The sequence below is a fragment of the Oncorhynchus mykiss genome, chromosome 10 (assembly GCF_057628025.1).
Source record: "Oncorhynchus mykiss isolate SJ-2025 chromosome 10, ASM5762802v1, whole genome shotgun sequence".
Classification (NCBI taxonomy): domain Eukaryota; kingdom Metazoa; phylum Chordata; class Actinopteri; order Salmoniformes; family Salmonidae; genus Oncorhynchus; species Oncorhynchus mykiss.
The window spans coordinates 32,969,983-32,986,539 of record NC_143031.1 but is presented as its reverse complement, the minus strand read 5'-3'; the positions used below and the strand labels follow the sequence as shown (position 1 = coordinate 32,986,539).

General features: G+C 44.5%; 1 protein-coding gene across 1 annotated transcript in view; it reads right to left on the bottom strand.

The window, feature by feature from the left end:
* Positions 1-4,164: 4,164 nt before the first annotated feature.
* The window catches only part of LOC110533664 (UV radiation resistance-associated gene protein), a 138,579-nt gene continuing 126,186 nt past the window's right edge, over positions 4,165-16,557 (bottom strand). The window contains exons 14-15 of the mRNA XM_021618097.3: positions 15,446-15,537; positions 4,165-6,578 (exon numbers count right to left, since the gene is read on the bottom strand). Coding sequence (XP_021473772.3) covers positions 5,774-6,578; positions 15,446-15,537 — 897 coding nt within the window. The 3' untranslated portion in view covers positions 4,165-5,773. The remainder of the gene's footprint in view (positions 6,579-15,445; positions 15,538-16,557) is intronic.

Below are 16,557 nucleotides of genomic sequence, written 5' to 3'. Positions count from 1 at the left end.
ATGCAGATGCACTCACACCTGCCTGCTGCCATTCCTGAGCAAGCTCTGTACTGGTGGTGCCCCGATCCCGCAGCTAAATCAACTTTAGGATATGGTCCTGGCGCTTGCTGGACTTTCTTCGGTGCCCTGAAGCCTTCTTCACAACAATTGAACCGCTCTCCTTCAAGATCTTGATGATCCGATAAATGGTTGATTTAGGTGCAATCTTACTGGCAGCAATATCCTTGCCTGTGAAGCCCTTTTGTGCAAAGCAATGATGGCGGCACATGTTTCTTTACAGGTAACCATGATTGACAGAGGAAGAACAATGATTCCAAGCACTACCCTCATTTTGAAGCTTCCAGTGTGTTATTCCAACTCAATCAGCATGACAGAGTGATCTCCAGCCTTGTCTTCGTCAACACTCACATCTGTGTTCACGAGAGAATCACTGACATGATGTCAGCTGGTCCTTTATTGGCAGGGCTGAAATGCAGTGGAAATGTTTTTTGGGGGATTCAGTTCATTTGTATGGCAAAGAGGGACTTTGCAATTAATTGCAATTCATCTGATCACTCTTCATAACATCCTGGAGTATATGCAAATTGCCATCATACAAACTGAGGCAGCAGACTTTGTGAAAATTTATATTTGTGTCATTTTCAATACTTTTGGCTACGACTGTACATTCCAAACAGTTTAACATGTTCAACAGTTGACAGTGAGGACATCCAGATAGGATAGTGGATTTGTAGTAGCTGAATACTCACATATCTATCTATGTGTGTTACGAATCCCTTTTGGCCCGACAGTCTAGGGGGGATGGTAATGAGACCCATAACATAACTCAGGCAAATTATAATAGTGACAAAGTAAAAGTGTAAACAAAATAACCAGGACAACTGAAATCTACCGTCAAACTCAAGGTTTATTTGAAAACACGGTAATGGGGGGAGCAGGAAAAGGGGCTGAGCTGGACCCAAGGAAAGAAACTATAATTATTCAAACACCCCAAAGCTAGACTAGCCTACTTTAACAACAGCTAACTAACTAACCAAAAATACAGTGGGTGGTCCGCCCAGATCTAACTAGTGTATTTAACAAAGTCTACCTACGGGTAGTGTATGCCCATGGGCAACTTGTCTTGGTTTCCCCTTTTCCCACCAGCAAACAAACACCATAAGCAAAAACAATACTCACAGGTGAGGACAAAGTGCTATGGAGGTGCTCAAACAAAAGAGAGGTCAATACACAAAGCGAGCGTGAAACCGAGAGATCTACAGACATGGCATTTACAGAGAGATTGAGCACTAGAGCAAACAACTGACAGGGTTTTTAAACAAAGGGAAAGGAACGGTGATTGGGTAGGAAACAGGAGGAGGTGTGTCTTCTGATTGATGATTGGTGACTGATTGGGGAGTGATGATTTTCACCTGTGAGGGGAGAAGGAGAGAAAAGAAACACACACACAGGATACTTGTATCCATAACAATATGGTTCCCAGGATGCATGGAACAAGTGAATCCAGTTGTTTGTAACCCAATTTGAGCAAACCAATGCAGTTCTTTTGAGATGTGTTATTAGGTTACCCAGATTATTTGGGTTATTTCCTACAGTGGTAATGAAGGGCCTCAAACGGGCAGGATAGATTCATTGCAAGACGATATCAGTCATGTAACTCTTTAAAAGATGACCAGAGGACATATTAGTTTCCAGAGCCATGCGGTCTGTCAGGGTGGAGTAGACTAAAAGTGCATGACACAACTGGCTGGATAACCTCAGAATCGGACAGGGACATGACTTGGGTAGTACAAAAGGGAGGGAACTCTTTGTCGTCTCGTGTCTTAAAAGGAACCAAGAGGTAAGTTCCTAAAAGCTAAATATAGAATAAAGAGAAGGAAGGGGGGTAGAGGTACAGTATACTGTTTCAGTATGAAGTCATGTCTTGAATTGTTAATCAAATCACAGAGATATAGTAGAAAGATATGAGAAAAAAGAAAATAGATATGTAAAACATCAAGCCCTTTCCTTGTCTCCTCCTCTCTGGTCATTTAACTCAATTACAGATGAAAGGCTTTCTAAGGACAAGACCGCTGAACCTGAAAGCCCCTCCCTCCACACAACCATCTAATGGGGTGCAGGAATGTCAGTTGAGTTCTTACGTGACCATTGTATTTTCCTTTCCTTCTTAAAAATACTTTTGATGGCTCCATGATGAATGTATGTCAGCTATGGACAGGACATACACTGATTTCCTTTATGCCGTGGGATGTTTGGCTGAAATGGTTGGAATTTAAGGTGCTCATTGGTCATCTCTTCACCTCACAGCTGCAACTAGCCAGCAGATCCAACACCTTATGCTTGCTTACAGCTGCACTACAAGGTCGGACAGGTTGTTTGCTTAAATTAAGACACCGTGGAGGCGGCGCGAGATATGGCTTGGAAAACGTACCTCAATCCAGAGATAAGAAATGGCGTTGTACTCTGAATTGTCCAATTATCCCAGCTGTTACACCGAGAAGATTAAACGACTGCTAGTTTTTTCAGAAAACTGTATGCGTCAGTGTATTTATGTGACATCGAACTCATGTTGCTACAGGGTCCAGTTATGTTTTTGGAGCTCCAACAAAGAAATCAACTATTGAAAGACAACAACAATGTTCTAGAGTGTGGCTGTTTATTGCCTTAGTTACTGCACCCTTCACAACACTGACATGGATTACCAATGAATTTCTGTACTTCAGACGAGCATCATAGTTTTGGGAGAGTTGAACATATTCTAAGCCATTCCCCGCACTGGGATTTTATTTGGATTATACTTTGTAGTTCAACGCACGTTCTAGTGCCATTCATAAATTGATGCTGTGGCTTCTGCTACCTAGCACGAGGACGAAAAGGTCAGTTTTTCATTCAATCTTCTCGGCTTAACAGTTGGGATAATGGGACAATTCAGAGTCAACACCATTTTTCATCTCTGGATTGAGGTGTTTTCCGAGCCATAGCTAGCACCGGCCCCATGGTGTCTTCATTTAAACAAACCGCCTGTCCGACCCTGTTGTGCAGCTGTAAGCAAGCGTCAGGTGTCGGATTTGCTGGTTAAACTGCAACCAACCAACCACTATCTGGTACATTAGCTATGATGATACAGTTACAAATCTAATCTACATGCCTTACAAGCTCTTACAAAATGCAACTACATTGACTTCTTTATATCCCATTCTGAAGACATCTGGCTGCAGACATAACCATTGAACAACAGTTAATAAAGGGGTCCTATTTCTCTCCATGAAAGATAGAGGCTTGGATATCTGGCAATTTAAATAAAACTAACTGAAAAGCAGATTGAATAGTCTTTCGTTTAGAACAAGTGAGAGTGTTTGCAGCTTCAATTTTAGCTAATGAGGTGTGCGTGTGTGATCCAGAAGGGGGACTGAGGGGGAGCCAGAGGACAGGGCTGGGCTGGACTGGATTGCCTGACTGACTGCATCATTATCCTGCTGACAGAACTACACCGCACTCATTAATTTACACTCAAACATACATACACTCACAAACACACCATCCCTGACTCAATAATGCACTCACACGCGCATGCACACATGCATTGGTCTCTCATACAAAATAGGTTTGATTTCAACAGCTGCATTTAGACAGGCAGCCCAATTCAGTTTTTTTACTCACTAATTGGGATTTTGACCAATCAGATCAGCCCTGAAAAATATCTGACATGAAAAAGATTTGATGTGATCGGTCAAAAGACCAATTAGTGGGAAAAAAAGATCAGATTTGGGCTACCTGTCTAAACACAGCCTAATCTCAGAAACCCAGAACTAAAATCTTGAGAATTGCATCAGATGCTTGATTATGTTCTGGGGCAGAGCGGTAGCTTCACCTCCATCTCTTTGCAAGTTACAGGCAAGCCTATGGGCCAAATGTTCCTTCCCCTTCTGAAATTCAAAAGATGCGAACACCTGAGAAATTGTGATTTGTCCAAAGGATCAGTGACAAGAACTCAGCGCACCAGAACAAAGTTACTTGTAAAGTTGTCCTATCTCACAGTCTGTTGACAGCTGCTACAATACCAGTTATGTTACAAGAGATTACGAGCCTAACCTGGATAAATAAAGGTGAAATAAAAGGCATACGCACGCACACCTCTGAAACAAACACAGGTAGACCACAGTGTAAACGGGGCTACATACATCCATGCTATTGGACTGTAAGTCTTTATTAACAAAAAACTCTCCATACAAAAGTATATGTACAAGGTCACATGCTGTATAGCATTTAATGGAAATGACCTACAATGGTTTAATCTCTCATTTTAAATACAATACATTTCAACATCCACCACAGTACTTGATCATAATACACCCCCCCCCCCCCCCCCCCCCCAAAAAATAAAAATAAAAATTGGGATGTTTTTAGGGGGCTTGTTGCGAGTCCATCTATGTTGTATACGGTGGGCAGTATGTAAATCAGTTGTCCATATCAGCTTCTGTCTACAGGGATCTCTGGTCCTTTCCAGAGGGGACACAGTTAGATCCAGATTATATGTACATATTTAAAAGATTTGAACCCAGGGCTGATGACCATTAACACTTGACAATATCAATGAATGACTGACTGCCCATGAGATGAAAAGAGAAACCATGATTTCCTTTAAAACAAGCAAACAAACAAACAAATGCAGTGAGAGACATAGATAACACACATAGTGGCCAATGGACACCAACGCAAGAAAACAACAAGTAGTTCAACAGGGAAAAGAAAAAGAAAGCGGACAAAATAGATAAGCGGACTAAAATGTAAAAAAGGTCATTATGTGTCATTAATATGTAGGGTCTGAGTGCAACATTTCAACAGCATACAGTACACATCATTCATGTTTTGGTCTATTGAATAATATCTGGATAATTGGACTTCATATCAATACTTATATCAATGGTGCTTATTAAAATAGTCAAATAAGGAGAAAGCAGGTATGGAGGAGAAAGACAGAAAAATTGCACTGTATCCCTGCCATGTGCCATGAGCTCAAGCCTGCCTGCTTTGCTCCTCTCTTTTCTTTTCTCTTCTCGTACTCAACCAGAACAGAACAGTGATGGCCCCTGGAGATAGAGACAGGGCAGCCCTGTCCAATGGCTGGTGGGTTTGATGGACCTGGAGGTGCAAGGTGTAACAGTTATGGAGTATCTGATTGGGCCAACGGTCTAAGCTGCCCTGGCCTAGTGACTGGTCGGTTTCCTAATAGGTGACAGAGGTCAGAGGTCGGATAGGTCTTTGCTGTAAGTAATTTCCTTTGTCAGCCATGGCTCTGGCTTTGGATCTGTTCTAATGAACCTTTCCTTCCTCATTCCCTTTAAGTCATTACTGATTTAGCAGGACTGTACAGGTACAAGTAGGGACTATAGCTTTCATGAACCCACTCATGTTAGATCACTGCTTACTTCAAGGAAGGATGCATTTTATGTGTGTAGTTACCACACACACACACACTCTCCATCTCACAACACTGCCATGCACCCTGAAAGAAGAAGGCCCAGGAAGCGTTTCAATCACAAACATTCGCTTTATTTCATTTAAAGGATTCTAGAAATATTTTTCGAGAAGTGCAAATTGGTCATCATTCCAGATAATGTAGCGCCTATGTTTGTTTTTCTATTGCTGCTTGGGGAGAGGGACAATCATACCAAAGCACACACACAGGACCCCCCCCCCCCCGCACTATGTTCATGTCCCTGACTCATGTGCCATGTGACTCCTGTCCTCACCCCTAAGGTCCCACCTGTCCTCACTTCTCAGAGTTCTTGCGTGGCCTGCGGAAGCTGGACATGTTCTCGTTTAGTGCATAGATGCGGCGGGAGAACTCCTCGAAGCCGGCGGCATCCAGCTCGCCCAGAACCTGCTCGTCACACTCCACGGCCACGGCGTGCTCCACGGGGATGCAGGGGTAGTCCTCCAGCCTGGCCCCATCCACAAGGCCCATCCCTAAACCCAGGCCTGTGGCCTCTGTCCCCATAATCTCCTCTGCCTGCTCCACTGAGCAGCACATCTCTGGGTTTAATGCTATGGTCAACATTAGCCCTGTTGCGGGCCCCCCCAGCTCCTCGCCTGGCACTACTGAGCCGTTCATGGTATGGTCTGCATGCTGCTCACTGGTGGTGCTTCCAGCCGGAGTGGGGGAATCTGAGCCTCCTGTGGTAGTGCCGGAGGGCTGTTGCTCTTGCTCCTCCACAACCTCCTTTACCTCTCTTTCTACCTCTCGTTCTCCCTCCCCCAGGGCTGGTCCCTGAACCTCCAGAGTCTTGGCCAGGTCAATGCTAGAGTCCAGGGAGGAGGACAAGTGCTTGGGGGAGGGGTTGGGGTCGGGCGGTGCACTCTGGGGCTGGTCCATGGACATGGTCGTGTCGTAGCTGGGAGGAGGGGAGGCCTTGTACTTCTGCTTGTCTGCCTCGGAACTGGCCCTTTTCCTCAGTGAGCCCGGATCTGGAGAGCTGGTGTGGGTGGGGAAGCCCACTTCGGACGCAGCCGAGACACTGAGCTGAGACTTGGCTCCTGTCGGGACCGGGATGGAGCTGGAGACATGGTGCCGGTCACTGTGGGAGAGGAGAGAGAGGGAGGTAGGGAGAGAAAGAAAGAGTTGATGGATATGCTCATAAGTCTTTCACATTCAACGAGGGTCATGGAGAGAGGGAGGGAGGCCCCCCTCCCCTGCCCAGCCTCCAGGCCTCTCTGATCGGACATGGTTCTGCATTGATCTCATCTCTCCCCCTCCTGATCCAGAGCCCAGACAGCTGGCCCACTGCAAATCACTCCCCATTATTACATAAAAAACATTTGCTCAGCTCATGTGACAGCAGGGCCCTGCAGAGTGGAAGCTCACAGCATGCCTCCTATAAAGTATTCAATACATTTTTGCGGAATAACAGATAACGGACGTGGCAGTGCAGATCTCATCTGTAGACTGCAACCCCCATTCGTCCTATGCTAACCCCAACTGTAAATTAACTTTAAAAAAAAGGCCAACGTCACCACCCTGTTTAGCCATACTTAACCTGTTCATTCAGGTATGAGGAGTCATTGGTGGCATATCTCACATGGTCAAAGGTGAAATTGGGCCCCTGTGCTGTTAGAGGTCCACCTGTGGCTGGTTAGAAAACAGAGGAGCCTGGATAAGTGATCCTGGCTAGTTAAATGGCTTAATGGGTTGGTGTCCCTGTATCAGATGCCTGGTTGTCTGTTAGATAGTCTAGTCTAGCATGTGACAGCAGGACACACACAGAGGACATAAAGGCCTTTGCCAGGGGATGTTTCAAACACGACTGACTGGTCATTGCCTAACTGTTTGATGGAATGCTTCAGGACTCAACACATGGTAGCTTGTAAAGAGGGTCCTGACTGTGGCCCCTACCCCCTGTGGAGACAGTAGAGCACTGGGCATTGATGCAGGGTTCACACACAGGGTTTAAAAACCCATACGTGCACGGCTCATTCCTGATGAGGGAGTCACGAGACAAGACAGCGGTTTTCACCCAATCTACAGACCGCTCTATAAAGGAGGACCCGTAGAGTACACACACATGCACACAGTGGATGGCCAATGTCATACCCGATGATAATTACTTCTCATGGACAGCATTTAATAAGGCACTTACAGGAACACATAAGATGAGGTCAAACATTCATGCAAGGTAAAGCAAATAGATAAGGAGTAGATGCCAGTAATCTGGCATGAGTGCTCTTCTTTTGAGCCAAAACTGGGAATGTCCTGTGCTGTACTTACTCACCGTCTATCAGAAAACATCTAATGCAATTGCAATTGCCTTCACATTGGCCATTAACGACGATATATCCCATAAACCGAGTCAAATAGAAACAACAAGCTGTTCAAAACTATTGATCAGTTTTCTCCAAGACAAAGACAAATGGTTTGCCATTAGTGATTTGTATCTGTGAACTCTTAAACAAAATCATTCTGGTGTGTGTTGAGATGGTTTGGAAGACGGGAATAATAACAGACTGAGACACCACTACAGCCTCGGGTTCGATCCCAGGCTATGTCACAGCTGGCCGTGACCAGGAGACCCATGGGGCGGTGCATAATTGGCCCAGCATTGTCCAGGTTAGGGGAAGGTTTGGCCGGACGGGATTTCCTTGTCTCATCGTGCTCTAGCGACTCCTTGTGGCGTGCCTGCAAGCTGACTGCGGTCGTCAGTTGGTGGTTTGGGGTGAGAAAAGCAGCCAACAAGTGCTCAGCATATGTGGGAACTCCTTCAAGACTGTCGGAAAAGCATTCCAGGTGAAGCTGGTTGAGAGAATGCCAAGAGTGTGAAACGCTGTCATCAAGGCAAAGGGTGGCTATTTTGAATAATCTCAAATATAAAATATATTTAGATTTTTTTTAAACACTTTTTTGGTTACTACATGATTCCATATGTGTTATTTCATAGTTTTGATGTCTTCACTATTATTCTACAATGTAAAAAATAGTAAAAATAAAGAAAAAACTTTGAATGAGTAGGGGTTCTAAAACCTTTGACCGGTAGTGTATATATTATTATTATTTTGAACTGATTTTGAACTGAATTATCATTCCAGCGAGCGAAACCACACCGTGGCCCAGGCTGGGCTCCTACCAAACAGAGGACAGGTTGTACTGTTTATTAAGCAGGAGTTTCAAACGTTCCATCTGTAATTTATAACAAGCTAATGACTGCATTCAGTCCGTTATTCACTGAATGACGTCCTCGGGGCAAGAGCTCAGACTGATCCCATCTCTGATATGAATTAATATCAGGCCTTCTAGTTTCTCCCTGGCTCTCTCCCAGTGCCCCTACCACACAGAAATCCATGTCCGCTTTAGGAGAACCTAGGTTTGGACCCAGGAGATAGCTGGCCAACACAGATGCCTACATGTGTTTCGGCCTCGTCCCAGAAACACAGTAATATGATATACAACCAGACTGTGTAAAACATATGGCCACTTCTTCTTCTCTGGGAATGTTTAGATTTCACAATTTCCCTGGCCTGGATAAAAGAGAATTTCTTGTTTGGAGCACGTTTGTTTGTTACATTAAGTTCCCCTCCAAATTGGTTCCTTTCAACATCTGTCAAATTAAGCACCTTAATCAAGAGTGTAGTAGAGAGGATGAGGGGTTGCGGGGTTGGAAGGAGAGGTGATCGAGGCTAGCCCAGACAAATTTCCTGCAATGCGTGGTCATAATATTTTTTTATGCAGCACATCTGACGGCAGAGCAGTTGTGACCGGCTGGTTGTGACCGGAGCCTGGACTCAAACCCAGAACCTCTAGTGGCACAGCTAGCACTGCAATGCAGTGCCTTAGGCCACTGCGCCACTCGGGAGGCCCCACTCTGGACGTTTTAACTCATCATTAAGTTTGACTATTTCTCCAAGCACTGGTAGACTTCCTTGTCAATGATTTCACCACATAAACGCTACCTGAGCCCTCCGCCTAAACCATTAGGCTCATACTTGGCGGGTTCAGCAGCAGATATGCCCACTTCTCCCCCAACATGTTTGTTTTAAAGCGGGTCTCTCTTCCTCTCTGCCGTGTCAGACTCAGCCCTGGATATTCCAGGTAGGCCAGGAATTTACTAAACCAAACATTTTCCGCTGTCTTATCCTCAGACAGGCCTCATTTCAACTTCAAGGCATAGCTCTTTTCATATCCAATTCCTGTTAAGGACCCGTGATCAGAGCCAAAACACACAATGTCAGATAAGATTCAGGCTTTGATGTCATTGAAACTGAAAATCCCACAGGAACTACTAAACCAAATGCTATAACAGAAATATTGTAATACTCACTACGGGGGGTGGAGGGGAATTTAAGTGAACATCTCCTGTCTCCAAGTCTGGCCCTTTGATGATGGAGAACTTAACATTCGTCTCCACATCACCATAGCACAGCATGTACAACATATTGTACAAGTTGATAGTATAAACACCAACATTGTTGTCAATAGTGACTACATTGTAGTTTACTTTATTCTCAGCAGTTTTGTATGGCACAGAGATAAAGACATAGCCTAGCTATAGCAACCCATTCCAAACAGAGGTGAGAACTACAGTATCCCACACTGTCTCACAGTACAACAGATAGTGTGACTTCTTGTCTACATTCTGTTCATTACAAGGTAATAGCTGTCGGGAGTCAATGCAATATCACAATTATTAATGATATCGGCTGGCCTTGTTAGTACAGTACTCTGCGTCTCAGCGACACAAAGGAGAGCAGGTCTGTTCTGTGCTGGACTGGGGTGTCTGATTCATAGAGAGGCCTGGTGGTGAGGAGCGTTCCTCCAGAGGTGATCTCATCCATAGGGACCACTGTACAGCTCACACACACACACACACACACACACACACGCACACACACACCCTACAACTCACAGCCAAGTGTGTGTGTGTGTCTGTCAGTGTGTGTGCGTGCGTGCGTCGATCTGTGTAGGAATGCTCACACTCATCCAAGCACATTCGTTTTATTTGATTCATTATACTGCATGAGTTCCTCCCCAACATTAGGCGTCTGCTATTACTATCTCAACAATTACCATCCCTTTCCTGGAACAATAATATCCGCATAAAGAAACACCTACTGTGCTGTACGATGACATTTAACAGCTTCACCACAATGCATGTTCAGTTATTTACTGATACTAATCAGTACCAGTACTCCTGACCATGTTATTGGTGATTTGGTCTGAACCTGTTTGGTTGTCAGTCACACACGGCTAAACATTTCCTTTCTTCCGTCCGTCCGTCTGTGTGTCTGTCTGTCTGTGTGTCTGTGTGTGTGTCTGTGAGAAACAACCAAGCAGGTTCAGACCAAATCACCAATAACATGGTCAGGAGTACTGGTACTGATTAGTATCAGTAAATAACTGAAGGCAGATGGGAGGGGTCCAGCTTTACATCTGTTATCACTGTTCTCTCACCAGGGGTTTTGGGGGGGGGGGGGGGTTCTTCAAAATCTCTGGGGGGCGGTTTCATTTACAAAGCAAGTAGAACTGCCTTTGGTAATGTCTAATGTTTAACACTGTCTTTTCAGTCCCTCGGTTTTAGTTTAGCATTCACCCTGGCTCCCTTATCCACATGCTTGGTTCTGTAACATTAGAGGACAAGGTTCACAAGCCCTTCACAAGCCCTTCCATTTCTATACACCTGTGTCTACAGTGGCACTGAGATCGACAGAAGTCTAGACTCTGTTTGCAACTGTTTTAGTAGGAAGGGATCAGTTTAGAAACATTAAAGAAGACACACAGTCTCCTGTAAAGTACAAACCCTAAACACACCCATATATTTCCCAATGAAGTCCCCTGGATAAATCCCATGTACCCATGCATGAGAGGATCCCTCCTAGTCAGCTTATTGTGCATGTTGAATTAGCAATATATGGAGAGGGAAACATCTCTACAGTTCATGGATGGAAACGGTTCCCTTGGACATCTCCTCGCCCCGTATAGAGGGGAGGAGAGGGGAACGGATATCAAACCTCTCTCCCTCTCAGTCTACCGGTTAACTCCCTGCAGCTGTCCATATTTCATTCGCTTGGCCCCTCCGCTGGAAATAGTATCTAAATTGAGGCTTTTTAAGGCTGGGAGAACTGGAAGTGATACGGTTGTGAGGAGGGTCAATAAAATAAGTCCCATGCAAAAGGAGAGTAGAATTGAATGCATGTCCTCCCTGTTTCAGTGTTTCACTACTGCAGGGTGGAGTCCCAAAGTCAGGCCACCTTCCGGTCCCCCAGTACCTACTGTCTGAGTCGGTTAGAGGGGAGAACTATGTGGGTCCTGTGACGAGGACCGAACTTATGGCCAGCTAAGACTAAAGGTTCTCACACAGACAGTCTGAGCTTAGTGTGAGCAGCCAGCCACCGCCCCCTGACGAATGTTCTAGCACTGTGTGTGTGTGTGTGTGTGTGTATGGGTAAGGCAGGCTCTCAAGACGGAAACAAAACCATGTACACCATATATAAAAGTAGGTGGATAACCCTTCAAATTAGTGGATGCAGCTTTTTCAGTCACACCCCTTGCTGACAGGTATATAAAATCGAGTACACAGCCATGCATTCTCCATAGACAAACTTTGGCAGTAGAATGGCCTTACTGAAGAGCTCAGTGACTTTCAAGGTGGCAACGTCACAGGATGCCACCATTCCAACAAGTCAGTTCGTCAAATTTCTGCCCTGCTAGAGCTGCCCTGGTCAACTGTAAGCTGAAACAACGGCTCAGCCGCGAAGTGGTAGGCCACACAAGCGGGACAGGACTGCCGAGCGCTGAAGAGTGTAAACACTTACCACCGAGTTCCAAACTGCCTCTGGAAGAAACGTCAGCACAATAACTTGTTGTCAGGAGCTTCATGAAATGGATATCCATGGTCGAGCAGACGCACACAAGCCTAAGATTACCATGCATAATGTCAAGCCTGCCACCATTGGACTCTGGAACAGTGGAAACGCGTTCTCTGGAGAGATGAAGCACGCTTCACCATTTGGCAGTCCGACGGACTAATCTGGGTTTGGCTGATGCCAGGGGAATGCTACCTGCCCCAATGCATAGTGCCAATTGTAAAGTTTGGTGGAGGATGAATAATGTTCTGGGGCTGTTTCTGTGCTTCCAACTTTGTGGCAACAGTTTGGGGAAGACCCACGCGTAATGGAAGGTCCATACAGAAATGGTTTGTCAAGATCGGTGTGGAAGAACTTGACCAGCCTGCAGAGCTCTGACCTCAACCCCATCGAACACCTTTGGGATGAATTGGAACGCCGACTGCGAGCCAGGCCTAATCGCCCGACCTCACTAATGCTTGTGAGTAAATGGAAGCAAGTACCCGCAGCAATGTTCCAACATCTAGTGGAAAACCTTCCCAGAAGAGGGGAGGCTGTTACAGCAGCAAAGGGGGGACCAACTCCATATTAACGCCCATGATTTTGGAATGAGATGTTCGACGAGTAGGTGTCCACATACTTTTGGTGATGTAGTGTATGTGTGCACATGGGTGCATGTTGCATAAGCGCCTGTGTGTATGTGTACATGGCCAGCTCCGGAGACAGAAACATAACTTTTACGGTCCTCAGAAAGGGACACCTGAGTCAACACAGTGGAACCCTAGTTCCCCTGTGTACAATTATTGTGTTACTTTTTGATTGATTCCAAAAAAAATAATACTTTAGTAAATATTTTATTAACTCTACTTCTACAACGGCATTGCTGGTTAAGGGCTTGTAAGTTAACATTTCATGGTAAGGTAACACCTGTGTCGGTGCATGTTACAAATAAAATCTGATTTGATTTGCGGCCTCATTGTCTGGCAGTGGAGTGGGGCCCCAGAACCCAGAGGAAAGGAGTCATTGAATCCCCGACCTCCACTCCCAAGCCTCACGACACACCGCCGGGTCAGCCATTTTCATATATCTTCCTCTATCTTAACCCTTTACACTCGTACCAGTATACTGGTTGAAAATGGCAGATTTGGGCACCGATAAACGCCTACATTTGTTTAGGGTGAACAGTAAAATGATGTACATGATGTCAGAGCTCAGGGTCTGCGCTTCACAGCTCTGAATGGGTTTTGACTGACAGCCGGTCAGAGCTCAGGGTCTGCGCTTCACAGCTCTGAATGAGTTTTGACTGACAGCCGGTCAGAGCTCAGGGTCTGCGCTTCACAGCTCTGAATGGGTTTTGACTGACAGCCGGTCAGAGCTCAGGGTCTGCGCTTCACAGCTCTGAATGAGTTTTGACTGACAGCCGGTCAGAGCTCAGTGTCTGTGCTTCACAGCTCTGAATGGGTTTTGACTGACAGCCGGTCAGAGCTCAGTGTCTGCGCTTCGCAGCTCTGAATGGGTTTTGACTGACAGCCGGTCAGAGCTCAGTGTCTGTGCTTCGCAGCTCTGAATGGGTTTTGACTGACAGCCGGTCAGAGCTCAGTGTCTGTGCTTCGCAGCTCTGAATGGGTTTTGACTGACAGCCGGTCAGAGCTCAGTGTCTGTGCTTCGCAGCTCTGAATGGGTTTTGACTGACAGCCGGTCAGAGCTCAGTGTCTGCGCTTCGCAGCTCTGAATGGGTTTCGATTAAGAGGACAATGTATTTTGAAAGACAAGACCTTGAGGATTATAATAAATACAACTTTGATGTCATACAAAATGTGCACTTCACATCCCAAATCATAAAACTCATGTAATATACACTGTCAATGTGTATGATCACTCTGTTTGATGTACAGTTACAAGAGGACATGGTGTTATACCCTGGGTTGTTCTGAACAGAATGCGCCTTTGTTTGTTTATTGTGAAGAAAATTAGTCCCGGCACAAGCACCTGAATGCAATCATGACTCCTTTCTATGCGCACCAAAATGATGATCTGTTTCCCTGAACTGCATTGGGAAAGCCTAACACTGTAATATTGTATTTTATAACTTTCAAATGATGCCCACCTGACCCAGATTACGATTTATAACCCTTGTAAGAAATGTTTGTCTTATGTTTCACCTACCCACATTTTCCCAGGAATATTCTTATCATGCTACTGAATGTATCCAGAGTATTGTCAGATTTCATTATCAACAAATGTAGCAAAAAGTTCAGTAAATGTAAAATGCACATTAAATCAACAGTGTCATGTTTGGATTCAGTCTTGTGTCAGGTGAACTGTTGTGTCCTCACCTTTGGATGAATAACTTTCCCATCATCTCCAAACTGTTCCCTTTCAATTGCTACCATGGTTATGCATCTGCTTTTCATATTTCTTCTGTTACAAACAGTTCAATTTAGCCCTATCCATATAGGACAATTCCCATGAGTGTAAAGGGTTATTAAGGGCTTCCACTTCCCATTAGGAGGATATGGAGGATTCAATTGCTTTGCTTTAAAATGGCCTCTTTCCTTTCAAAACAAAAGGTTATTCAATTAAGGTTGTAAAACACATTTTCCCCTTTTGCTGACCCTGGGAGAGCAGAGCAGATCAAAGAAGATAATTTCCCCTTTTATAGGGCTGTGTGCTGGATGGTTGGAGTCATAGAATTAGAATTACTAGAACAGGTATTCCCATTCAAGTCAATGTTCTGTGATGGTTGAACTGGCGGCTGTAGTCTGAGAAAGTCTCTACTATGGACTGATTCTCAGGTTCTATGGTGGCGTCATTCAATGTCTGTGGCCTGAGGCTCGGCAGATCTGAATGAATGTCTGACGTCCTTCAGACCCCATGAAATAGCTGCACACAAACACAGTAAGTTCAAACGCATGTGGAGTTTAACTCTGAACTCCTTAGGCTGGTTTTGAAGAACCCCTAAGAAACATACACTGCTGTGTTCACCAATATTTTCAACTGAAACCATCTGAAGTGAAAAAATATGTAAAGTAAGAGATAGTGAGAGCAAGAGTGCTATGTGGGGTGGCCTAGTAAGACAGTGAGAGAATGAGAGTGCACTTATACAAGTACTTACCATCGGACTAGAAGGCCGTGCTCCAGGAAGTTCTTGAGGTTGGGCAGGGTCTGACGGAGGTCTGGAGTGGACAGGCCATGCTGGTATCTCAGCTGGGAAGGAAAAACAAAGCATACCTTAGCAGCGAACAGAGCATTCTTGACCATATAATACTGAACCATACCATAACTAAGCATATCATACTGAACCATATCATACTGAACCATACCATAACCAAGCATATCATACTGAACCATATCATACTGAACCATACCATAACCAAGCATTTCATACTGAACCATATCATACTGAACCATACCATAACCAAGCATATCATACTGAACCATATCATACTGAACCATATCATACTGAACCATATCATACTGAACCATATCATACTGAACCATATCATACTGAACCATATCATACTGAACCGTACCATAACCAAGCATATCATACTGAACCATATCATACTGAACCATACCATAACCAAGCATATCATACTGAACCAGATCATACTGAACCATACCATAACCAAGCATTTCATACTGAACCATATCATACTGAACCATACCATAACCAAGCATATCATACTGAACCATATCATACTGAACCATATCATACTGAACCATATCATACTGAACTATATCATACTGAACCATATCATACTGAACCATATCATACTGAACCATATCATACTGAACCGTACCATAACCAAGCATATCATACTGAACCATATCATACTGAACGAACCATACCATAACCAAGCATTTCATACTGAACCATATCATACTGAACCATACCATAACCAAGCATATCATACTGACCCATATCATACTGACCCATATCATACTGAACCATATCATACTGAACCATATCATACTGAACCATATCATACTGAACCATATCATACTGAACCATATCATACTGAACCATATCATACTGAACCGTACCATAACCAAGCATATCATACTGAACCATATCATACTGAACTATATCATACTGAACCATATCATACTGAACCATATCATACTGAACCATATCATACTGAACCATATCATACTGAACCATATCATACTGAACCATATCCTACTGAACCGTACCATAACCAAGCATATCGCTTTTATTCATCC